Source organism: Lichenostomus cassidix, chromosome 3 (assembly GCF_008360975.1).
Source record: "Lichenostomus cassidix isolate B80296 chromosome 3, HeHo_3.0, whole genome shotgun sequence".
NCBI lineage: Eukaryota > Metazoa > Chordata > Aves > Passeriformes > Meliphagidae > Lichenostomus > Lichenostomus cassidix.
Window position 1 is genome coordinate 19922011 of NC_139483.1, and position 25721 is coordinate 19947731.

Consider the following 25721-nt stretch of genomic DNA (forward strand, 5'->3'; position numbering starts at 1 on the left):
ATGGACAAATGTCTCTAAAGGCAGAATACTAAATTTTGATAAGAAGGTTTTAGTATTAATCAAAATAGGCAGTTATTTTTATCAACAGGTATTCTCCATGGGCATAATTCTAAGATCCTTGGGTCAGATAGCATACTAGAAGATCTTGAAAAAAATTGCTGAACTGTCTGACTTGCTAGTGCAAAGTTGCAAGCTAGGCCCGTGAATCATAAGGAACCAAATATTTCATTAATGTACTTTTTGGAAATTGTTTATTTAAGCCATAAAGTAACTCCAGTGGTTGAGATTGTTTAATAGAGCACAGTGCCTATACAAAAAAATATTTTCTCATCAGCAATTGCCTGCGGTACAGGAAAATTCTATTTTGTGAATTCAGCAGAATAACTTTGAGTTCCCAGATACTTCAAGTATGGTATAAAGTCCTGAGACAATATTATGGGAATTTTTACAAAGTTAAATGATTATTTGGATATAAATATCAAGAAAATTCTTGAAATATATTATTTTTATTTTTATTACATCATTATATTACTTTATGTGATATTTTGTTTGGTTCTTTACAGCCTTGAGATTTAGTTTGGCAACTGCATCTATTATACTCCTCTTACTCAGCAATTCAGAAAAGATTTCTCTGTTTGTAATAGACATCCTTAAATTCAGCCCTTCATGGTATATATATTTTTTGTTTTAATAAAACCAGTTAAAAACTGCCGTTAAATTTAAATGCATTTTTACAAGGATCCCTTGTACCATGAAAGCAACCTCAATAACTACCTTTTGGGGTTTTTTTTGTTTGGTTTTGTTTTCCTGAATCTCTTGGTATGACCACATTCCCCCCTCCCCCCAATAAATGTATGGTACTCTCTCATCTAGAAATTTAAGTCCTTTTGATGCCAGGTTAACATGGACAGAACATACATCTACTGTGCTACAAATGCACCCCTTTTTTGGGTCCCTTTGTGTAGACAGGTGCTGCAATTAACAGTCCTGATATGCAGCTGCTCTCCCTGGATGCTACATGGAATTATGGCCATCAAACTTCACAGCCACAGCGATCCATGAAGTAGTTAAATAGAGACATAATTAAAATATGAGTAAAAAATAAAAAATCTGAGTGACATGACCCTCAATAATTTGTGCCTCATCCTTGTCTTTATCAGGGGAACTACACAGGGTTTTCTATTTTTAATAGACACTGAACTGGATCCTTGATCCTTCATTTATTATTTGAGAAGGTTAATTTAGTGGGGAAATAAGTCCTAAACATCATTCAGCAGTCCAAAAGAAGTTAAACATAGGACTTCTGTTTTTATTTTTAGATCTTATATGCTATAAATTCTTATAAAAGAGTAAGGTGTAATTCTAAATGTTACCTTCAAAATATTCTAAATCAGATTCTTCTGTTAATAAAAAGGGATCTGCAGTAGCAGTCACTCCAACTAATGATGGTGGAAAAGTGTATAATGATAATAGTTGGCACCAAATAATTGCTACAAGAATTCAAGCCCTGGGAAACATCACAGTGGATGGGCAGTACACAGGTAATCAATTCATTTAAGTAACTTTGGTATTACTATGGATGTTGCTCACCTGATTTTTCAATACCTGTGTTCACCCATATAGAAAAAAATTTGCTCAATTTTCTGACTGTTTTGTCGCTAGTGTTTTTTCTGCTCATCTGAGGGATCTGTCCAGTGTGAACCTTTGATAATTTAATACTAATTGTATTTTTGCACTTGTGAATCCGTAATTGTGTTAATCTCCTGTTGTAAAATATAGCTGTAAATAGTTCCTGCATATGTTCTAGGAAAGTATTAGGATACTGTGTCACATAAGCCTCTTTTATAAAATATAAATATTTTTTATTGAGTTTAAAAATCTGTTGAAAGCGTTGAATATGAGAATAATGAGCTATATTGTTCAGGTTCTTCCTTAGCAACTAGTGGCAGTACCATCATTGGAGAGAACACAGGAGTTTTTGTTGGAGGACTTCCACAGGGTTATACTATTGTTAGAAAAGATGTAGGTAAGTATGATAAATAAGTCTGTACAGTTTCTCAAATTTTATCTTTTGGAATAGACTGAAATGTCTATTTAGCTGATTTCATCATCATTAAAGCAGCTTATGAGGTCTGTGTACATTTGAATGAATTTTATATACAGAACTGGTGGGAGTGTGAAACTTATGGGCATGTTTTACATATAGATTCCCAAATTCTTTTCCAAACTACCCATGTAAATTGTTTTTATTAGCTGAAGCACATGGTCATGCATCCCACTTTGATGCAGGGATACAACATACTGGCCTTTTTTGGTGTAAGTTGGTATCCTTCAGAGGTTGTTGCATTGATTTCAGAGATATATTAATATACCTGTATTTTACAGATATAGAATTTATGTGGAGCTGGATCATATCTGGCTTCTTGAAGAATCAATAAAGAGAAGTTTTCCTATATAAACTTAGTATATATGCCAAGTGTATAAACTGCCATCAGATTTGATGGTGGTGACTGTCTGCAAATCCAGTATACAATCAGCTGTTCTCAGTGAATTCATATCCGGAATTTTGGCTTTTTCATATTAATCTGAAAGCCAAATTATTTACAGAGTTTGTGTTTCCACCTCTGACATGAAATCTAGTTGATGACTTGATGTGAGGTACACAAGAGTTCAACTCCCTCTTTCCTTCTTTATTTCACTGCACTAAAACCAGAAATATGTGCATATGCTCTTCTAAAGCATTGGTTCACAAAGTAATCCAGGAAGTCTCTCTCAGAAACCTCACCTATATATTCAAAATGAGACTGACTATAAATACCATTTAAGAGAAGGGCACCTATAAAACCTGCTTTAAATTTTTGCCCCAGTGAAATAGAAGGGATAGCAGCCATGCATCATTAGTTTTGTTTGTTTTGTACAAATAAGGAAAGAAAAACTTCCTGATGAAGCTTCTAAACATATATTTCTCTCCCTCAGCTTTTGCAACACTATTTCTTCATATTCAGCACATGCATGCCTTTCTTCAGAATTATTGTTGTGTTTAAAGAAAACTTTTCTTTGATCTTCATAGAGTGGATTTATGCTGTTGATTTGAACGTACCTGTATGCAAAATCTGAAAAAGTTTAATATTTTCCAGCTACATAGCAGTAGGTGTTGTCTTTAGTCATTAGATCCATTCAGAAATCTGCATTTAGCTTGGAGACTGGCTTTAGGGATTGGTGGCTGGTTTTCTATGCACACATGGACACATATGATAGGGACAGCATGCATAAAACATATAAATTAATTCCTGTGTTTAGTTGCAGGTGATGGATGTAAAAAAAAACTACTTTCCTTTTTTGCAGGGGTGAAGAAAATAGTCCAGAAAGGATTTGTGGGGTGTCTCAGTGACATATTTTTGAAAAAAGTGCATACTCCCTATGAAAACTGGGAACCTTTGAACTGGCAGAACGCTGAAGAACAAAACAATGTCTATCATGTTTGGGAAGGATGCCCCATTGGACTCTCAGAAGGAGCACATTTTCTTGGCAGAGGTAGTTTGCTGTACTATTGTTCTATCCAAATATATTCTTGAGATATAATTAGAGGTGATTATATCAAAAGTATTGCAGTGATCTGCTTCTCAAGGTGTCTTTAGCTGTATGGGATTATTTTGGATGCTTTTAAATTGTGTCCCTTGGTTGGCAGAAGGTTGCTGCATGGAAGAGGAATTGCAAGTAGTGCTGCTGTAACTATATGCAGATTTGATGTGTGTGTGAAAGTTGAATATTTGCTTTTGCAGAGAAAGAAAAGATGCCTATAAGGCACCAAAAAAAAAAAAGCCAGGTAAAAAATTCGGGATATTGCAGCAGTTTGGTTTCATGCAGTACATTATTGATAATTGTCCTCAAAGTTGAGTGTTAAAGTTGTAAACTATAATCTTGAAGCCTGAGTTCTTCATGTCAGAGTAGAAAGTGTCACCTAGATTTTTACTTTTGATTTCTTGAACCCATTTATTTATTTCATTAACTTATGTATGCATTCACCTTCTTTCAAGGGTTCCTGGAATTGCATTCAGGTGTTTTCAGTGGTGGACTGGATTTTGAGATCTCATTCAAATTCAGAACAGATCAACTGAATGGATTGCTTTTGTTTGTTTACAATAAAGATGGCCCAGATTATCTTGCCGTAAGTTCAAAAATACAATAACTCTATTCAGACATGATCTGTGAGTTTTGTCCACAAAAGCCAAACTAGCACTGAAAGAAATTTCAAGCCATAAGTTATTTTCATGTTTTTCTGGTTTTGAAATGCTTTGCAGAGCACATTATAATGGAGCAAAAATGCTTGAATAGATGCTCAGTGTTAAGTTGCTAATGTTATTTATGTCATAAACAAGAAAGATAACAATATATGAAAAACAGAATTACTGTCTTAACTGGATTAGTAGTGATCAGAAAAGGGAATAAAAGACATGTATTAAAAGATTTCAATTTCACTTCATCGCTAGAAAAGCATAGAGTTTACCTGTTTTCCCAGTTCTCATACTAGAACAAAATCCATTAAATTGTAAATAAAAAACATCATGAGGGAAATTGTCCGGTCTCCTAATAAAGCTTTCTCTTCAAGTTACATGTATATTTTTATAATCCATAATTTTTTTAAAAAGTTTTGATTTGAAACAGATAGACAGAAATTATTGGTCCATCTTAGTTCCATTTCATCTCTGTCACCATTTTCCCAATGCTGTAGAGGAAGCTGCACAAATCCTGTATTAGGCAAATCTGGGAGGTGGTGCCTATTAATTTTATTTTTGGTGTCTGTTAAATAAGACTGTTTATGCTCAGAATTATTTGTGCTTGTATTGTTTCCAACATTTTGTTTTAATGTGTTTGGTTTAGTTTTTCAAATTATTTTATTAGCTACATGACTCTGGATTTTCATACTTTTCCAAGGATTTTGAGTATTAATTAGACTGTGGTTGCCACTGCTTAGTGGGCCAAATATAGTTAGTACTTACACCAACTAGTAGATATTACAGAGGATTATATGGAAAAAACCACATATTTTTGATTGGTCCAGGAAGCAATAATTTATTTTTAGATATTTTTGAGAGCATTGTTATTCTTTATGACCCAATCTGCTCTTCTTGCACTTTTATTGAATTTAATTTATTTATTTCTTATTATGCAGCTGTTTCGCTAATGGCTGTCATGTTTTATTGTGTGGCATTATGTCTAATGGGCCTTCTCTTTTAAACTTCTGACCTAAACCATATAAATATATTTTTCTCCTTTTCAGGTCAATTATAACTTACTACATATTTATTTTTTATACTACTGGCTTTTCCAGCAGATAATTTTTTTCCTGGGTTTTGAAAACTGCTAGATCTGATTGCTTCTTCTTTTTCAAGCAGCCTTAGTAAAAAAATTGTCATGACTTCCAATAGCAAGTCTTGCTAATTGCAGTTATTACTTTAATTTTGCCCTCAAGTAATGACCAAGACCATGATCTAATAGCATAAGATGTTACATGTATGCTACTGTCCCACTGTAAAAAAAAACAACTTCTATGTGTGTAATTCACAGCACAGGGGCATTATTTGTGTGGAGTATTCACAGGGTTCTTCTGGAGGTTCTGGCAGTAGGTGATCCTTGTTCCTTCTCTCTTGCTCTGTTTAAAACCAGGAGAAATATGAGAAAATAGATTCTGACTATAAAGGGAGAAAGGGGACTTAATACATTAAAAGTGGAGTCAAAGGCCCAAAGTAGTTAAACAAAATAATTTCCTTTTCTTAAACTTCCAGATTTTTGGCAGTTTTATATTTATAGTATTTTTGTGCTCTGAAAATTTGGATTGGATAATAGTCTTAGCATTGTTTTAAGTCAGGTAAATTTCATTTATCTCACTTTAATCTGACCTCAACATCTCCATTGCCTTAACACGAGGAGTTTTAGAGGGGATGAGTACATGAATGCTTTTCCAAGCCTCTTAGCTTTGTGTTTTGCACATACATAATGATGACAGAAGGCTTTTGTGTACACTTGAGCTCCTGAGAAGAGGTTAATAGAAAGTGAAAATGAGGGGTGTAGCTTGTTGCGCATGAGCTACGATGTCTTTGTTAGGAGCTTTGGTCAGGAGACACTTGCACAGCAAAACAGATTACGAGCTATACCACTTATCCTGAGCGCCAGGTATTCCCTGACCCTTCCCTTTGCTTAGGTCACAGCTCTCTTATTAGCTTTATAGTTTGGGAATGACTGGAGCTACACACACGGCTGGAGTGCTACCAAACAGCAAAGACTCTTTCTTGTCTTCTGCCCAAGAATGAAATGATGTCCTAGAAAGGTGCTGTGCATAAAGGTCAGTTCTTCCATGACTTCCATGCCCTGAGAATTAACTCAAGCCAGCGAGGTCAATCTGATTATCTTTGGATCCAGGCATAATAATTAGAAGCAAACTGTGACCAGCTATGCTAGTATGAATCACCAGCTCTCATTCTGGCATGTGTTTCCTCATGAATTTATGTGACAAGAAGATTTTGTGACTGCTGATGAAGTTTGCATTATTGATTTTGATGCTGGCCACTTCTGCAGCAGCAAAAGCCTAAGCACTCATGCTTCTATTCAATACTGGTAACTAGCTTCTGAGATACTGTAGATGATGATCTGTTTCTGCAAAGCTCCAAGGAGGAAAAAGGTCCTGCAAGAACTTTTTGCAAAGAGTTGCCCTTTTCAATAGCTGCATGAAGTGAAATAACAAGTGTGCAAGATGAAAGTGTTACCTGTGATTGAGCTAAGGATGGATTAGCATTTTGAGAACTTGCATAGGAAAATCTAGCAAAGAAGTGACTGGTATTCATATGAGACTTGTGAGGGAGGTATTCCTGCTGATTACCAGTGATTTCTCTCTGTTAGGTGTCAGGAAGAGATTCTCATTTCCTTTTCATTGTAGTGACTGACTCTGAGGAGACTATTGAGGGGTCAGTGTTTGGGCCTCTGCTCTCTGGCTGGCAGGTCTGAACTGGGCTAGATTTTGAACTGGAATGACTGCCTGAACATCAACAGAAGTATCATGTACTTTTTCTTTCAAAGGGCTCAAAGACTGCCTGTCCTTGACAAGTTTTTTGAAGTCCATTGCTTGTCTTTGCTGATATTTCTGAATCTCAGGAAGACTTCGCAATTCAAAAGACCTAAAGCAATAATCACTCTTTTAGTTCTACATTGGTTGAGACTGTTTTGTATGGCAGGTTCACCAAAGTGTCGTTCAGCCTCTAATGTAGCCCCTGTCCTATCTGTTTTGTTTCTCAGAATATGCCTGGATATTCCTTTCATCTTCAAAATCATATGTTTATAAGCAGATTGAGTGAGGCAGCGACTGGCTCCTGCAGAGAAGTGCAATACGGAGTCACAAAACCATTTAAGTTGAAGGGACCTTTTCAAGTAATTCATTCCGAATCTCTGCTAAAAGCAGGACTAGCCTATGTTTGATAAGGTTGCTCCAGGCATTTTCCTTTTGAGTGTTGTGGATCTCTTTGCAGATGGACAGTCCACAGGTTTCCAAATTCTACAAATTCTGTTCCAATCTTTCACCACCCTCATTATAGAAAAAAAAGTAAAAAAATGCAAGGAAACCAGCCCTGATCTCTTATTGTTTCTCATTATAACTTGTCTTTTGCCTTTCATCCTGTCACAATGAGCCTCTGAAAGAAGTCTGGGCCTGTCTTTTCTATATCCTCACATAAGGCAGTGAAACAGTTCTCTTCCTGCTTACCCTTAAGACTGAGCAAAGCCTGTTCTTTCAGCTTCAGCTCATACACAAGGTGCTCCAACCCCTGACCAGACTGGTGCCCTCCACTGGGTTCACTCTGGTGTGCCACAATGTCTTTCATTTACCACAGTGTCCACAACTGGATACAGTAGTCCAGATGTGTTCTTACATGTGATAACTGGAGGGGAACAATCATCTCCTTGGAACCTCTGCCCACTTTATTTCTAACCATCCCAGTGCCTGTTCATCCTCATCATTTTGAGGGTACTTTGGTGGGCAGTGTTCAGTTTGTAATCTGTCTTGACTCAGTATTTTTCTTCAAAGCTGATTTATGTGTCTAGGATATCAATGGCAGCTCCCTTTGCCATGAGCTGCAAACTCACTGGGAGTATAGCCCATCCTATTGCCCAGGTCATTAATAACATTTTTAATCAGAGTTAGTCTCTGTATCAATCTCAGAGGGATACCACAGCCTGCTAGTGGGACTGTGGAAGCTCTTCTTGGCTCTCTTATCTTCCAGATTCAGGCTAACCTTTGGCTTTCCTAATTCCAACCTTACAAAATACATGCATGTATTTTGATAGACCTGCATGCATGCAGGTATATCAAAATGGGAATTCTGTGCATAGAGAAAAGCATGAATGAAATTTTGTAACCCCAATTCTGAAAAGTAATCATGCTTTTAAGAATTAAACTGGAACCTGCTTAGGTTTAGAGCTGTGATATAAAGGTCTGGTTCTGTTGAGAGTTGGCTACTGAGATATCTGGTAGAATAATATGATCTTCATCCATTTTGGTTTCAAGTAATAATATATTTTCCAAGGACAGGTTAAAAATCATAATGATTGGAAATATTTCTCTTTTTGAAGTTGTCCCAGAATTCTGTGTAAAGCAAGCAATTTATCAGTTGTTTTTCTAAACCTGTTCTCAGTACCTATGCCCAGATCTATCCAGGACTTGGCTTTTTTTCTTTTTTTTTTTTCTTTTCACCCTGCAGAACACTTGAAACTGAGCAGTGGTCCCCCATCTTTAGCTGCACTCAGGCATTCTAAATGTCAGTCCAGGTCAACACAAAAAGCACAGGCATCATTCATTGCCTGCTTTAAAACTGTGCCAAGATGAGTAAATTGGAGGAGGGCTGTCCTGAGCAGTGACCCTGTGTCAGACACTGTGCCCTCTCTCTGGCTCCCAGGTCTGGCAGGTTTGCTGGCATGCTGCTGTACTAATGCCTCTGGAATGCTTTCTTCTCACAAGCATGGTGTGCTCCATATTAATTTTTCCCAGTGAAGAAAAGCAGTGCCTTGTCCCATGGACTGCTTTTTTGAGCTGTACTCAGCATTGATGCCATGATCATTCCTCCACTTGTGTTACAGAGTCCTTGGCTATAAATGGGTCTGAACCCATGGAAATAGGAAAAGTTGTGGTCTCAAAGAAACAAATAATGAAAATCCCTCTGTCTCATGAGCAAGAAGTCAATGTGCAGTGAAGAATAGGACCTGCATTGTCTGTGATACTTCAAGCACAGAGTTCTTTCATCAGTTGGGGTCCCTGTTAAGGAAATACGATCCAATTACAAACACTGTAATATAAATATTATCAGTAAACTAAATATGTCAGTTTGTCAATAATAGTGATAGAAATTGATATTAAATCTGCAGTTTTTATTTAACTCAATCAGGTTTTGGCATAGAAACAATAATGCCTTTCTGTGAATATATTTGTATTTTTCAACCACCAGTTCATCCCCTAAGTGTTTAGTGCTTTATCCATGCCAATTTACAGTCTCAGATCACTTGTATTTGAGTCAGTTAGGATAAAGAGTCTTGCTGTACAGCATTTGGAAACTTCTGCAGTGAAAAATTTAAGTAAAATGTATTTCTATTAGAGAATTGGCACATTAATCTCAAAAAGCACATACAAAACCAATTATTTTCTTACAAGATTTAGAAGAATAAGGATGGAATGTATGAATGTAAGAATCAATGTATGCTGGAAAAATTTGAAATTGAGTTCACTAGCCAATTAAAAAGACCTTAATCAGGTCTGACATTTCATTTCCTTATTATCTTGTTACATTCTTCTAAAAAATGAATTGATAGATAAAATACTGTTTTCTCATTCTCAAAAAAGCAAAACAGTCCTGATTCATTGTCTTTTCTTTTTAGCTACATTAGTGCCAAAGTCTGTTGTCAAGAAAATTGAAATATATTTTCCTACATTCTGAATTAACTGATACACTGTATTTAGCATGTTTTGTGTAAACAGCATTATCATGAAGATAAAAAATTCCTTGTTCATTGATCTTATTCATAACTCCCTTCATTATGTCCTTTAAAATAACTTTCTGTCATTGTGTATTTGATGTCTCTTTCAAAATGTCTTTTTTCTGTTTTAAAATGTATAGATTGAGCTGAAAAGTGGACTATTAAACATATTTTTAAGAACTGGCACGGTCTTTATGCAAGTGGACCTCTGGCTGGGACTGTCTTACTGTGATGGAAAGTGGAATGAAGTCACTGTGAACAAGGAGGGCTCTGTGATTTTAGCAACCATGAATGAACTGAGAGAGCAAGCGCTCGAGCCCCGTGTCCAGCAGCTGAAAGTAAACTCACCTGTCTATGTAGGAGGAATCCCACCTCTGATTCAGAACTTTTATAGAGAACTGGGGTTAGAACAAGGTAAGATGACACCGGGAAGAGCACAGTTTTTTTCAAAAACTGGTGTCATGCACAAGGTGGACAGTCTGCTGCCAATAGTCTAAATTCATGACTATGTAACATGAATTTTTCCTCCCACCCATTGTGATACTATCAGTTGTCCTTATCCGTGTAGCTTTGCTTAGACCTGATTCTTTCGTAATGCTATAAAAGTTCTGTCAGTGATACCTGAGGCAATCTCATTGATAAGAAAGGAGCTGGAGTGTAGGAAATGGTACAATGAGATGCCCAACCAGATGATCTCAGATCTTCATCAGAGAATGCCAGTACAGAGAAACCTGTTTTCCTTGATCAACTTGTGTCCCTCACAGATCTGGAATACAAAACCAGTGGAAGACAGGAAACATAGCTTAAATCACTGTAATGAATCTGGATATTGCCACATGGAAGGACAGCTTAGAGATCATTAGTCTTTTTTAGGCAATACAAATTCTGGTCTAAAAAACTAAGGGAGTATAAATCCTTGAATTTGGATTTTGGCTGCAACTGCCATGAAGTTTTCCTCATTATCAGAAGGAGGGAAGATTATCATATTTTTAGCCATCACTGTGACCCTTCTGTTCTGGAACAGGTCAAAGTTGTAAGTAAAAGAGAGAAGTATTAATTGCAGCCTGATACTAACGGCCTCCACAAGAGGATCCACTGTAGCAAACCTAGTCAAAAAGTGTCGACTAAACTGGCTCTGTTTGAGTGTGTTTTTTCATTACTTGTGAAACTGTTCATTAGTCATGGTGTATTTTTCAGCTACTGTGGACAAACATGTATCAGTCAGTAAGTGATTAGTGCAGAACCCAGTAAGTGGCTCTGAATGCATGAGGTCACACTGAATGTGCGCGCTCAAGCACAGAGCTCTGTTGGAGCCTTGTGGTTTCACAGCTATAGAATAGTTCAAGGATGTTGCTTCAAGTATTCTTCCAGCTGTAGGTATCACATATAATATAATCTTCCTTTGGGTTCTGTGTGCATAATATTTATGGCCCAAAAGAGCTGGCCAGTCATACCCTGTCAGTGTTGCCTCGTAGCAGATGGTGTAGCCTCGTGAGTGGATGCATTCGCAGCTCCTGCAGCAAAGAGATCTGCGAACAAAGAATCTAGGGCAAAATTACATCTCAAGTGAATGTCTGAAGTGCATATCAAGGCACATCAATAAACATTACTATCCTACCGAACCTCCTCAGCATGCCACAAAATAATATGGTGGCTGTGAATTTATATTTAGTATCTGAAGATAAAAACATTCTTATGTGCTCCTAAATGTAGGTTTAGGTGAGCAAGATTAGACATTATAGCTTACATACTTTTGTTTAGGACTACAATGATGGAGTGACAACATAATAGAATGTAGAGATCTTCCCATTTAATAAATATTTTGAAAATCTATGTCTGCTTGGTAGTTAATTTTTTTAATAAAGAAATGTTGTTTTGGTCACGTTTGCCATTTTGCAAATAAGGGATAAATATTATTCTCCTCCCACCTCACCTCCATCTGAGTTACAACTTTGTTGTAAGAAATTTCAGCTTATCCTTACTCGAGAAAAGACAGAATTGCTTGGCTGATGTCAGTGAGAAATCTTGAAATAGTGATAAATGTAGCTAAAAAGATACTAAAAATAATGTATTAAAACAGCTTGTACAAAATGCATCTCACTGCAAATCAAACATCTTCATTTTATCTTACGATTAGGATGTCTGGGCAGACTGGGACTAATTCTTTCCTCTGCCACAGGCTAAGAGACTGAACTGGTTGCTGTGGAGTAGCAAGTTGAGCTTAAATTAGGATGTATTCATTTCAAGGAGCAGTTTGGCTAAATTCCATGTGTTGTGGAGTGAGAAGGTATTTTAGAGGATGATTCAAAATGGGTGTCCACCTTCAGTATCCCTTTTTGTATGAACTATGTATGGACATTTAGATTCTCAGTTGGGGTTGCTAAGGACAAAATCTACTCTAATCTCTCATCTTGCAGTAATAAAGGCAATAAAAGTAAAATATAAATACTTTAGCTTTCACAAAGCTAAAGAGCAGCATTGTTTTGTGAGAGGTAGATTGTTAATTCACAAAATTAATTAGTAAATGAAGTCTTCAGTTCAGTTACTGTTTACTTTGGTTTTAAGCACCAATCACTACTCAGATTTGAGACCCATTTTATATCAATTTATGTATTAGTAAATCTAAAAAATTTTAACAACTGCATCCTGAATTTTGTAGTTGTGTTCTAACTGGAAGTAACTGATTTAACATATTTGTAATTTTTATAGGAATGTCACACACACAGAGAAATATATGGATATAGAGGAATAAATATAAAAGGAAGCTTCTTCTATTTTTTTATTATAAACAAGTAGTTTGGGGTTATGTTTCTAGAGTATATTTATAAACAGCATATGAGTTATGTCCCTGTAAGACAAAACTGATATGCTTCCATCTGATTAACACCTCCTGAAGTTAATTGTATTTTTAATCTAGCTATTATTTTCAGTTTTAGGAAGTATGTATATTAACAAAATAGCAAGCAGCAGCAAGCTGATTTTAAAAGTCAGAGGATCACTTTTATGGTAATTTCAAAGTGGGAAGTGACAAAAGAGAAAATGGAAAGGTATTTCCTTGTGGGATGGAATTGCTGACAGTGAAAGTGTAGATCAGTAAGGCAAGAGTTTACCAGCTTAGTGTCTTGGAAGTGCAGGCAGAATGTCATGTTGGAAGTCAGCATATTCACATTACAGTCTTTAATGTTGAAAATATAGAATTGAAAGGAAGGGAAGTGTTTCTTAATGACTGAAGCTCTTTATGTGGTACTAATCCCTTACTGTTTGCTAGGTTTCGGTGGTTGCATGAAGGATGTTAAATTTACACGAGGTGCTGTCGTTAACTTGGCATCTGTGTCCAGCAGTGCTGTCAGAGTCAATCTGGACGGATGCCTATCAACTGACAGTGCTGTTAACTGCAGGGGAAATGACTCCATCCTTGTGTACCGAGGAAAAGAGCAGAGTGTTTATGAGAGTGCTCTACAACCATTTACAGGTAGTGTATTGGCTCCTTAAATAAAATGCATCATTGTCATTTCATTCTTTGCTATTGTATTACTGTGTTCAGTATTTTTTTTTAATCTTTTACCTCCTCTATCCTTCTCGATGTCCTTTGAAGAATACCTCTATAGGGTGGTTGCCTTAAATGAAGGAGGATCAGTACCTAGTGCATGGACCCACGCTCGGACAAGAGAATCAGGTAAATGTAATTTTGAGGTTTACTCATTGTTATTTTTCATAAGCCATTTAATGTCAGGTTGAAGGTGTTCAAGAGCTATCTGGACACAATCCTGTGCCCTGTGCTCTAGGCTGACCCTGCTTGAGCAGGAGGTTGGGCCAGATGACCTCCTGTGGACTCTTCTAACCTGACCCACTCTGTGATTCTGTGGAGATAATGCAATCACAACAGTTTTGATTAGTGCACCTTACATAGGGTTTCTGAGGAGGCGAAACTGTTTAATGCTTCAAACAGGTAACAAATTACAGTCATCAGCTATAAAATCTTCAGGCAAGTATTTTCTTCTCATAATTCAAGCTATTTTCCAAATATGTATTAGATTATGTAATTAAGGATGTTAAAGGCTTGAAGTGCATTAACTGAGTAAGAGCAGCCATCTGGTTGTGTTCATATGTGCACATCTAACCTCACATTGCATGAGTGGGATGGAGTAACTAAATCGATATTTTCCTACATATAACTCAGTGCTGTAAAATACGTATACAAAAAGGTAATACTAGGATAGCAGGCACAAGCTGTGGAAAAGAGGCCATGTATTTGCTAGGGACAAGGTGGTCTTGTGAAAGTTGTTTTTTTAAATGACCCACACATGGGTGTGGTACTCAGTGCTGCTGAATAAGGCTTCTTTTAACACGTAGTCCATAGATTGTGTGTGAAAATGTGGCAGTATTTACTAGAACAGCAGCACGTGGCTTGTGGAGGAGGTTTCAGAGTAGGAACATAATACATAAAAGATCAAATTTTTCATATGTCTTGTGAAGAAAACAAGAAAAAAGAGTTAAATCTTCTGGTCAGTGCTTTTGCAAACTTCATCAAGCCACTATGTTTTTGAAGATTTGCAGTTCTGTGTATTTTATTTAACCAACTTTCCCTCTTCTTGAAATTGAAGCCCAATTGCATTCCATCCATGCAGAGCATTCTTTTGGTATAAGTTGTCCAGTGTATCACCTTAAAAAATTATGTGATACATGCATAAATATTGGACTGGCAAATGCATTCTTATACAACCTATATTTTGTGTGCTGCCCAGAAGGACAAAATATATGCATATTTTCATGTCAACTGTCTGACAATTGTAAGGTTTGCCACAAATTTATGTTTGCAAGCTGACCACAACAGTGAGCAGTCCATGTTCCCTGGGGTTGGACAATAATTGCGCTATTTAATTATTTTTGAGTTGGTTTTGTTATATCCCTTATGAGAAGACCATCTGCTGTACAGTACCTTACCTAGCCCTGTGATACACTTCATAACTAATGAAATCAATATATTGCTGTAGTAATAGAAGCTTTTTCAGAATATCACATTCTTTACAGAAGAATCACAACTTCCAGATATTTTTCTACTTTCCATGCTGGTCCCCTTATAAAAAACATGGTTGCATTCATATTTAATAATAGTAAGCATGTAAAATGACCAAAAAATAGGTAATTTGATGGTAAGAAGAGCGAATGATCATCAGCAGGGCTAGGGAGTCCACATGCATCTACAGCAAACTCATCATCCATCATCCTGCCATAGTGTTCCTTGGGCCTTTCCTCTGCATCCCTTGTGCAGTCATCTGTGATGAAGCTGTTACTGACCAGACCTTTACCTGGCATAGTAATATCCAAGAAATAGTTAAAGGTTATAGGAAATGGGATGAGTCCTTTTTATTAGCAACTCTATGCATATACGATCTTGGTTTTCCAGTTCTTTAAAACATTTAAATAATTTAAATTCTCTCTCTTTCTTTCTTTTTTTTTTTTTGGGGGGGGGTAATGTGGAATGATCAGAAACAAAGGATTTTGCAAAAAGGCCTTAAAAAAACCATCTCTGCTTAAAATATCTGCTTTGCCCCAAGAAAGGTGCATGGCATTGTGGAAATAGGAAAATAAATGGAGGAGTTTTAATTTTTTTAAGGACTTCTGCAAAAGAGACTGCAAATTTTTAGAAATGTTTCACTGTTGTGGCGTTCTGTGGCTTAGATACCCAACTGATAAATATCAAACTCTTCTCTGTTACAATACTGCCTTGCTTCATTTAGTTGTATTTTTATAATGCCTGAGCTTGTTAGCTACATACAATCCACCTCCTCTCTTTGTGAATGATGCTTAAGTATGTTTGATACATGAAATGTTTTTGGAAAATTGCAACAAGACAAGAAGGAATGTTATGTAGATGGAGTTTTGATGGTTTTGAAATATAGCTTAAACTGAATAGCTCAAGATGTGCAGTCATATTAAATCAATGCTGAAAAGTTACAACTCTAATAAATTGTATTTATGCTAATGGTTGAGTCTGATTTACTGCAGCCATTAAAAGTGAAGAATAGGGGCAATAGTCTCCTTAGAACTGCCATTTTCTCTATTTTCTATTTTATCCTTCTACAGTTCCACAAAATGTGCCAACTCCCTCAAGAGTTCACAGTATAAATGGTTACAGCATTGAGGTCACCTGGGACAAACCAGCTGGGGTCATAGGTGTAATTGAGAAGTACATTTTGAAAGCATATGAAGCGGATGGTCCCACTGTACCCATCAGCAGCACTGAGCTCACTGACGCTGGTGTGCTCACAGGTAAATGTTGTTAAGTACCATTTTTTAGGCATATCTAATAATTCGGGATGCTTATCCCTCCTTTTGTTGATCTGTAAAATACTGCTTGTCTGATTTTGTGTATACACAGCATAGATAATGTTTGGAAGGGTAATTATTTGTGTCAGCATCCTCATAGTGATGTACTGATTTCAAAGAACAATAGAAATTAAGATACAGCACAAATACTAAAAAGCAATTCCTGAACTATTTATGATCTGGGGAGAAATGCTTTTTTGTTTGCTTGTTTTTGCTTCATCTATGCAGGTTTTTTTTCCTCCTTCCCTGTTGTTCCATCCACTTCACCTAAATTAGCTCTGAGTGGGGGTCTCATATGATACTATTTGACCTGATGTATGAAAGCACTTTATTTGCTTGCCTAATTTTGATCATATAAAACTGACTGATTTCAGTGGGAGTTAGCATGCATTTTTGTTAATCAGATGCTGTGGTTGATGCCACTGAGATGTGGAGATTGGTTATTATGGAATGAAGGAATCTGGGGCTTTGGATTTATGGGGTTTCATACTATTTCGTGGCATCTAGGTCTTTTTACCCATAGAAGGAAGATTTTTTTAGGGAGAAATGCTGCACTCTTTCTGCTAGATAGAGAACATTTTGGGACTTTCCCTCCCATCAGGGTAGCATGGATCTGGCTTTCTGCTCTTTATGAACAAACTGCCTTTTCTGGCTGCTACAAAGTTCCCTGGCAAGGAAGCACGTTACAGACAAGAATCTGGATTATGTTATGTGATGACTAAATGGGGCAATAGTGCAGACCAATAGATTCATTTTTATGGTGTCTAATATCAATTCTATCATTAATAACAATTTTAAAAGTGGTAATGACGCAATGCTCTAAGCTGGAGCTTTGATTTGGCTCAGATTTGGGCAGTGCAAGAGTCTTGGAAAGTGTGTTAACTCTCAGGCAGTGTGTTATTTCTGCTTTCCTGAAGCTCAGGTAGTAGGTTTTACATAAGTACATATGGTTGGAGTTGTTTCTCTGTCATAACCTATGTACACATTTTCAAGAGAAAAATTGCACACATTTTGTTTTCTCTGATTTAAAATATCTTGACTGTTTGTGGGTAATGAACTTACATTCTCTAACTGCATGAGCTTTCTATCCTTGCAGTAATTTCTTTAATAGCCTTCTTAATTTCAATATTCTTTAATCTACGCTTATAAGTCAATACAGATTATACTGGCAGAAATTAAAGACCAGAGTAGAAACATATGGATTAGGTATCTTACTCACAGCTGGAGGTCAGAACCAAAATGTTGTTTAATTTGGCTGGCATTGTGCCATGATTACCTGTCAGGGTAATATGAAAATGTCTGCACCAGGCTGGACAGGTGAGAGTTTATCTGCCTGTATCTTACAGAAGGCAGAAGAAGACATCATACCTTTACATTAAATGGAGACAGTAAATGGATCCTGGTTCTTTAGGCTATTACAGCAGATAGAATCATTGAATCATTGCGGTTGAAAGAGACCTTTAATATCATCAAGTTGCACCATCAACCCAATGGCACCACTGTAACCCCTAAACCACATCACCCAGCACCAGACTGGCCCCCACCTCACTACAACTTCTATCAGGGACTTGTAGAGAGCTGTTGAATAATGCAAAATAAAATCATGGAATTGTAGAATACCATGTTGGAAGGGAGCTTAAGGATCATCTGATCCAATCTTTCTTGGCAAAAGCATTGTCTAGATAGGATGGCCCAGCACCCTTTCCAGCTGCATCTTAAAAGTGTGCAGAGGTGGGGACTCCACCACTTCTTGGGAACATTATTCCAATGGCCAATTGCTCTCACTGGGAATTTTTTTGTCTTGTGTCCAACTGGATTCTCCCCAGGAGTAACTTGTACCCATTACCCCTTGTCTTTTCCAGGTGACTCCTTTAAATACTGCAACATGGTGATAAGGTCTCCCCTGATCCTTCTTTTCTCAAGGCTGAACAAACCCAATTTTCTCAGCCTTTCCTCACATGACAGGTTTCCCAATACTTTGATCATCTTTGTGCCCTTCTCTAGACTCTCTCCAGCCTGTCCACATCATTTTTGCACAGTGGAAACCAAAACTGAACACAGTGTTCCAGGTATGGCCTGTCAATCACAGAGTGCAGTGCAATAGTGACTTCTTTGTCTCTGATGGAGATGTCCTTGTAGATGCAGCCCAGCATCCAGTTGGTTTTGTTTGCCACAGCAGCACACTGTCCACTCATATGACCCAAAGAATTTAAGAATGGCTGTATTCAAACACTGATCTCTCTGACTGTGTGAGATTATGACCCTGAGATAAGCTCAGTTGGTTGGAGCATGGTGGTAATAACACCAGTGTTATGGGATCAAGCCCCATACAGGCCATTCTCTTAAGAGTCAGACCCTGATGATCCTTGTGAGTCCCTTCCAACTCAGAGTATTCAGTGATTCTATAGATGCTCAGGAAGAAAATGCAAGAAATGTGCTAAGCACAGAATGAGTCCTTCTCTTAGTACAAATTCAGTTGGTTGGTTGTGGAATTCTTCAGCTAAAAGCTGCATCTGGACCATTGTGCTTAATAGTCTATGGTAGAGTTGTCTTTATTTTTTATTACATTTATTCTTTCTGTTTCTGTAGCTGCTTGGGACTAATTGTTCCAGTTCAGTTTTGTGTGTGAGTGCTTCCTCTTGGTATTTATAATTGCTGCCCAATAGTTTAGTTATGTATTTCCCAGTTTTGGTATTGTATGAAATATATAATTCATGTCCTCATGGTGAGGTCAGAGCTGAGATGTGTAAATTAGATCACTAATCTTGAAGTAATTTGACTTTAGTCTGTTGATTTCAGTGAAGCCCACACAGGTGGAAAAGTCAGTGGACATTGAAAACTAGTTACCTGCAAATATGAGACTCTCAGGAAAAGGTGTATCTTTCCCCGATGAATCATCTTTCCTGGTTCATCAAAAGTTAACAAAAACGCAGAACCCCACAGAAGATGCTGTCTTTGCTTTTCTTTTAAGTTTGTTGAGAATGAGAAAATTTTTGCTTGTTTTCTCCCTAATTTCAGGCTAATTTCTTTAGAAATTATTTTGTTGCATTCCATGAGAAAATGCTATGGTAACCCAAACAGCCAGGCTTGCTAATGCAACAGCAGAAAGGCACCACAGCTCCCAGTGGGATCACTGATGAAGAAACTACGGTTTTTCCGCACCCTCGTTCAAATTTTCATTCTCTGTCAAGCCCAGGCACTGCTTAGTCTGCTGCTTGCAAACGTATCTGAGTGTACTGACAACCCTCTTTGTCTTATTTTTTTCTTTGCAGCTTTCTAGGCCCATCTGTTATGTTTTGTTTTATACTTATACTGTGAAATTTTTTTTAACAATTGCAGTAGGGTCCTGAGTCATAAGTGGAGCCCAGTTACAAAAATTTAAGAGCATTACCCATTTCTCAGAAGGCTGTACTGTGTGTGTCAAATTCAGAAGAACCTCTCATACCCTTGTCAAGAAGAAGAAAAGTTGAGCTAAATATTAAAAGTAAAATAGGTCTTTAAATGACCATAATCCCAGAGTCTCAAATGCCTATTTCTGACTCCTCAGAAACCAAAATCCTTCAAAATCTGACCCTTGTAATCTTCCAAAATGTCAAACTGTTTTTTCACTTTCATCCAAGAAAGGAATATTCATCAGATTTAAATCCTTAAAATGAGGTTCTGACTGTTGAACCAGGAGTTTATTGGATAAGGTGATATATTTCAGCACTGTGTTCAGTATCTGTATTCTAGGATGAGAATATAAAGTTGGAGTGTAAATTTTTGGTATTCAAAAAGTACCATGCTTGCCCGTCTTGCCTTCAGAGAAGCATATAATAACATTGATAAACTTTGGATGCAGCTGGTCACACTCACAGAGTAATAAAGGAAATACAGACTCATCACATGAAAGAAAATTTTTCCTAAAGGCTGCGTTGCTTTCCTCTGCATTCCAGTGCATTTCACATGCTGACATCAAAATTTGGAATATAAATTAGAATCAGTATTTAAACAAATGAAAGAAGCTTTGGAATACACTGTTTCAATGTGGTTTGTGAAGAGCTTTTGCTTCTGCTTTCCTTTGGAATCCAGAATATCACAGGAGCATTTGGGATTGAATTGGGATTGGTTGTAAGGATTATCTAATCCATTGCCCCAGCTCACGCAAGGCCAACTGGGAGCAAGTTTCCCAGAACCATGTCCAGTTGAGTTTTAAATATCTCCACATACGGATATTTCTCTATGAGAAGCCTGTTCCAGGTTTGTCCATCCTCACAGTAAAAAATGATTTCCTGTGTTCAGTTGGAATTTAATTTTCTCTCCAGGGACGTGGTCACAACACCAAACCTGCCAGAGTTCAAGAAGCACTTGGGCTCATAGACACATGGTGTGGTTCTTGGAGTTGACCTGTGCAGAGCCAGGAGTTGGACTCAACGATCACAGAATCATTTAGGTTGGAAAACAACTCTGAGATCATTGTGACCCATGACCCTCGTGGGTCCCTTCCAGCTCAGGATATTCTCGGATAATGTAATTTATGCATTTCAGTTTGTGTCCATTCGCTCTTCTCCTATCACTGGGCTCTGCCTAGAATAGTCTGGCCGCTGCTTTCTTCCCTCTTATCAGGTATTTATGCATTTTGATAGATCCTGAGCCTTGTCTTTCCTGACATGATCAGTCCCACCTCTCAGCCTCTCTCAGAAGAGATCTGCTCCAGTCCTTTTATCATCTTAGTGGCCCTTTTGTATCATCCACAGGCTTGCTGAGGGTGCACACTTCCCCCATCATCAGGGTCATTAATGAAGATACTGAACAGTATCAACCACCTGGGATACACCCCAGCTGCCTTGCCTCTAACTGGGTTTTGTGCCACTGATCACAGTGCTCTGATGCTTCTCTTATCAAACACTTGCAACCCCCCCACCTTTTATAATTCAGATTTTTCTCACTGTAGAATTCAGGAGATTGACCAGCCTCTAAATGATGGGCCCTAATGATACCTACAAATAATAATGAAATAAAATATGCTGCAAAAGAATTCACACACAATTGGTATTTATTCCTCTTACAGATTTCTCTTTCAAGTTTGTATGATTTTGCAGTTCATCCCACCTCTGTCATTGCTGCAATAGCTGAGGGCTGATTTTGTGGCTGCACGTGTGGTAACAAGAAAATTGTGGTCGACAGCTGCCATTCCCTCCTTCCCATGACACGTGTTTGTAATTACTTTTCACCTTTTAGTCTTTTATGCTCGGCAGATGAATATCTCAGGAAAAGTTAATTTATGATTTAATGATTTAATATGGTTAATCAAAGTGTCTGAGCTGTGCTGTGGTTTTGAAAGCTCTCTAGCTGGAGAGTCTCTCAGAAGAGGACATGGTCTGACATGATCTGCCAGTGACAGATCAGCCAGGGCTGGAAAGTGGGGCCATGGAGTTGGGGAAAGCTTGCTGCCAGGCTGGCAAACGCCCATGGTCTGGGAAATGCTGTCGGCTGAGAGATTGTCCCTCTCAGTGAGAGCTCTGCCAGGCCCCCACCCAAGCAGCCTCTTCACCCTGACTGCTGCCTCCAGTGGGGTCTGGGGGTCACTGTCTGAGTTGGCTTTTAGAAAATGCTGTTTCTCTCAGGCTTATTTCATCTATGTGGAACCTGTAAGCAATTTACCACCAATGGGGTAAAGTTTGCTGTATGAAACTGTTGGTGGATTGCTTGGGCAATACTTTCATGCACTTGAAAGTCCTTGAAAGCTCTTGGTTTGCACAAATATTTTACACTCAAAACATCCCTATACTGCAGTTAATGAAATTTTTAAAATTTATAGAAAAGGATTGCAAACCAACTAACATAAATGTATGTAGAGCCAGAGCACTAGGAAGATTCCCAAATCTTTGCTCCCAGCTGAGACAAATATCTGAAGTTCTAAAACTTAGGTAGATTAGAAGATCCATAACACACTAAACAGGTTTGGTATTTTTAGCTTATATTTATTTACAACTAATGTTTAAAGTAATAGAAGCTGGAACTTTGTATTGAAAGTACGGTTTTCAAGAGCTGCTTCATCAGGTGCTTGAACCTGATGCAAGAATGGCTGTTATTTTCAGGGAGTTTATTTCTCGTTATCATCATTTTGTAGAAGTAACCTGTGGTCAGGGGTACAGATAGATGACTGAAGATGTATAAATATTTCCCAGAAGAATGACAGTATTGAATGCCACAGTGAGTGAGATCTGCAAGGCTGTACCCATCCTTCCCACACGAAGGGGTGCTGTGCACTGAGATCCATGTCATGATAAGGGCTGTGATACTCATTGTTGGCCTGGTTTGTCTATGTGGGTGTCAGAGGATTTGGTGTCTCCCATCCATCTGCAGGCAGAGCTGCAGGAACATACCAGGAGCTGTCCCCCAGATCCCTGTTTGGCTGGGGCAGCTACTGCAGTGTGGGGTAGCTGATAGACCTGTCTATTCCCATTTGGTTTCTATGAGTTGTCAGGTGGTGCTTGAGCTCCTAATGACTCTTAAGTCAGAGTGGCAGAATGTAGGTTCCCATCTCCTTTCATTTAGCTGACTTTAGCAGACTAGTGGCATACTTTTCAATATATGATTTTAAAACAGAAATTGTATTAATATTCTACAGTATTAGGATTCAGACTTGATTGAGTTTAGACCTAAATGAATCTTGTTTGCAATCCAATGCCGTTGTGTTAATTTATTCATACAAAATGTAAATTATCTGATTCAATAAACCTGAACATTTTATCAAAATTACATCAACTCTTAGATACATACCAATACTTTTATTAATAAAAATAAAGTAATTTCTTAATGTTTTTCAGAATATAAAGGATTATGTTTTTATAGACATATTTTAAAAAATCTGCCAAAAACAAAAGGATATTTCTTTGTCTCTCTGCAAACTTTTAAAGGTAATCATACTGCAGAAAATAAGCAATGATGAAGTTGTTTGGGATGGTTGAGGGTTATGTTACCCTTATTTTGTGATACATGTTACAAAACCAATACTCTCTGTAGTTAATTGACTCTTGGTGCGAAATTGCATTGTTGGGTTAAGGTTTTCTGCAAACTGAAGCAGTTAGAGAGACACCCTGTGCTATGTGGAATGTAAAAGCCTTGAACCACTGCAACCTGAATTGCATCTTCAAAGCCAGTGGAGCTTGTGTATGGTTTGTTATGAAATATTTCTCTTGGGGAAAAAAAGGGTCTTTCAAGCCACCTAAATGCAATAACTAAAGTAAAACTTTTGTTTGTTCTTACAAGCCAAAGAGTTGGGAGAGGTGCCCTCGTGTTCAGTAGTTCTTCATTTTATGACTCATGCTATACTTATTAGAAGATGCTTTAAAAATGCAGATGTATGCGACAGATTGATGTGCACAGGCTTTTGGTTCAGAAATGCATCTGTGGAAGACACATGTACTTAAACAGTTTTTGCTACAATCTGTCAAAAACAAAGTCAGTTGAGGACTTCCTTTTCTGATCAGTGGACTGTGATTAAGTGTACTGTGGCAATGATGCATCTCGACACACAAGTGACTTTGTTGGACAGATGCTGTATGACCTCAGGCATTCAAGTTAGCTAAATAGTCTAGGTTTGGGTAGGGGAGATTTGGTAATTTTTGTTTTTAAAGCTTAGACAAGAATTAAGGTAAATCTAAAGGTCAAGTGTTGGTTCAATTGCAATAGGTGTATTTCAAAATATTGCCTCATGAAATAGCATATTAGGGTGGAAACTCAAAAAAATCTGGCAAAGAAAAGTCCCTTTGGCAAATAAACCACACTCAGCTCATGAAACAAAGGGAATTTGCATGGTAAACTCTGTTCAGAGCCTTAGCATTCAGCAGCAGAGTTTCCAGGCTGCATATAAAAAGTAATGCATGGTTATGATTAAAATTAGCTGAATTTACTTGTTTAAAAAAAAAAAAAAAGTTGAACTAGCCTTGCAAAATAGTCCTCTTCCACCATCTTAGCTGAGTTCAGCTTTTATGAAAGTGAGGAAAAGAACTTTAGCATTTGTGTTACATCTGTAGGAATCAATAGCTTTTTTGGGTGAGTTGTGCATGTAGGTGAATGGTTGTGTTTTTATGGGAAGGCTCCATCAGTAAATATATTTTAAAAACCTCACCTTGATTTATATTCGTATCATCAATCCGTTGTGTAGAGTAAAAGGTCCATAAGTTACCATAAGCAAGTGTGTTTTTTCATCTCTGAGGACCTGGTGGAGTCTTGAAACAACTTCATGAAATGGTAGGATGACAGATTGCAACAGTGAAGCAGCTGCTTTCATAAAACTCTTTTAACTGGATGAGAAAACTACTATAATACTGTAGTTGCCTTTGAATCTGTCTTTTAGTTTTTGTGAACAGGCTATTAGCCCTCATACCTTAATGGTAAACTTTTTTTTGTTGTTGTTGTTGATGAGAAGTACTAGTTTTCTGCTCAAAATCTGCCAGAATGCTGTGGAACATAGTTGTGCTGCCTAAATACATGAGACCTCCCTTTGAGAGGTACTGAACAAAATAAATGTCTGCTTTATGGAAAAGTGAAGGGAAAAAAGCTGGATATGTAATGTTCTTATATACTGTATGTATTGGAACAATGAATGGAGTGGATATAAAGATGCAACTAACTCTGATTAGTCCACACCCCAATTTTACCATAAATTCACTGTTGGCCCCTTTGCTATTGCTCATATCCATGTTGTTATCCCTTATCTGCTAGAATGAACCAAGCGTCTTCTCTCTTGCACAACTCTAAACCTCAACTTTCAATATTGCAAATAATTAAAGACCATTTAAATAAAAGTATAGAGAATTAAATACTAGTTTTGCATATAAAGTAGGCTTAATGTTCTAGGTGTGATTCCAGATCACTCTTTTAGACTGTTAACTTTACATTCATATTTAACAAATGACATTATTCAGTTTCATGGGGTCACTGTGTCAAAATGTCTGTGTTAGAACTTTAATTTATTTCCAAAGGTTCTTTGGGCAGATAGGAGTGGTGTGTTAAAATGATTTAGCATCTCCACTTCTCCATGTGGATTTTAAGGCTTTGTACATAGTCTGTGATGTAAATTTTGATTCAAGATGGATTCAGCTGCTCTGTAATGGCAGACTGAATACATGGGACTCATACCCCAAATGTTTGATGCTGACCCTCTTCTTAAATATTGATGATGTCTCTAATCCTGTCTCCAGATCAAAGTGACAAGTTTTCCACCTCTCTCCTGTTAGCATTAATAGAATACATGTCAGTGTGGCCAAATTTTGCTTTGTTAGCATCCCATCTTGGAAAGTCTGATGGAGTCTTACCAGATCAGCAATTATTGGGTATAGACAAGAGATGCCAATCTGAAAGTGTGATAATTGAGGAGTTAAGGAAAG

At 37.4% G+C, this 25721-nt stretch overlaps 1 protein-coding gene across 3 annotated transcripts in view; it reads left to right on the forward strand.

Moving 5' to 3' along the window:
• Window positions 1–25721, forward strand: part of USH2A (usherin) — a 383112-nt gene that overhangs the window by 149399 nt on the left and 207992 nt on the right. For all 3 annotated transcript variants that reach the window (XR_014850703.1, XM_085054819.1, XM_085054820.1), the window contains exons 23-30: window positions 1415–1541; window positions 1925–2026; window positions 3346–3534; window positions 4038–4168; window positions 10155–10428; window positions 13283–13486; window positions 13610–13690; window positions 16102–16287. Coding sequence is in view for 2 of the 3 variants with exons in the window: in XM_085054819.1 (XP_084910945.1) it covers window positions 1415–1541; window positions 1925–2026; window positions 3346–3534; window positions 4038–4168; window positions 10155–10428; window positions 13283–13486; window positions 13610–13690; window positions 16102–16287 (1294 nt within the window). In the remaining variant the exon portion in view is untranslated. The remainder of the gene's footprint in view (window positions 1–1414; window positions 1542–1924; window positions 2027–3345; window positions 3535–4037; window positions 4169–10154; window positions 10429–13282; window positions 13487–13609; window positions 13691–16101; window positions 16288–25721) is intronic.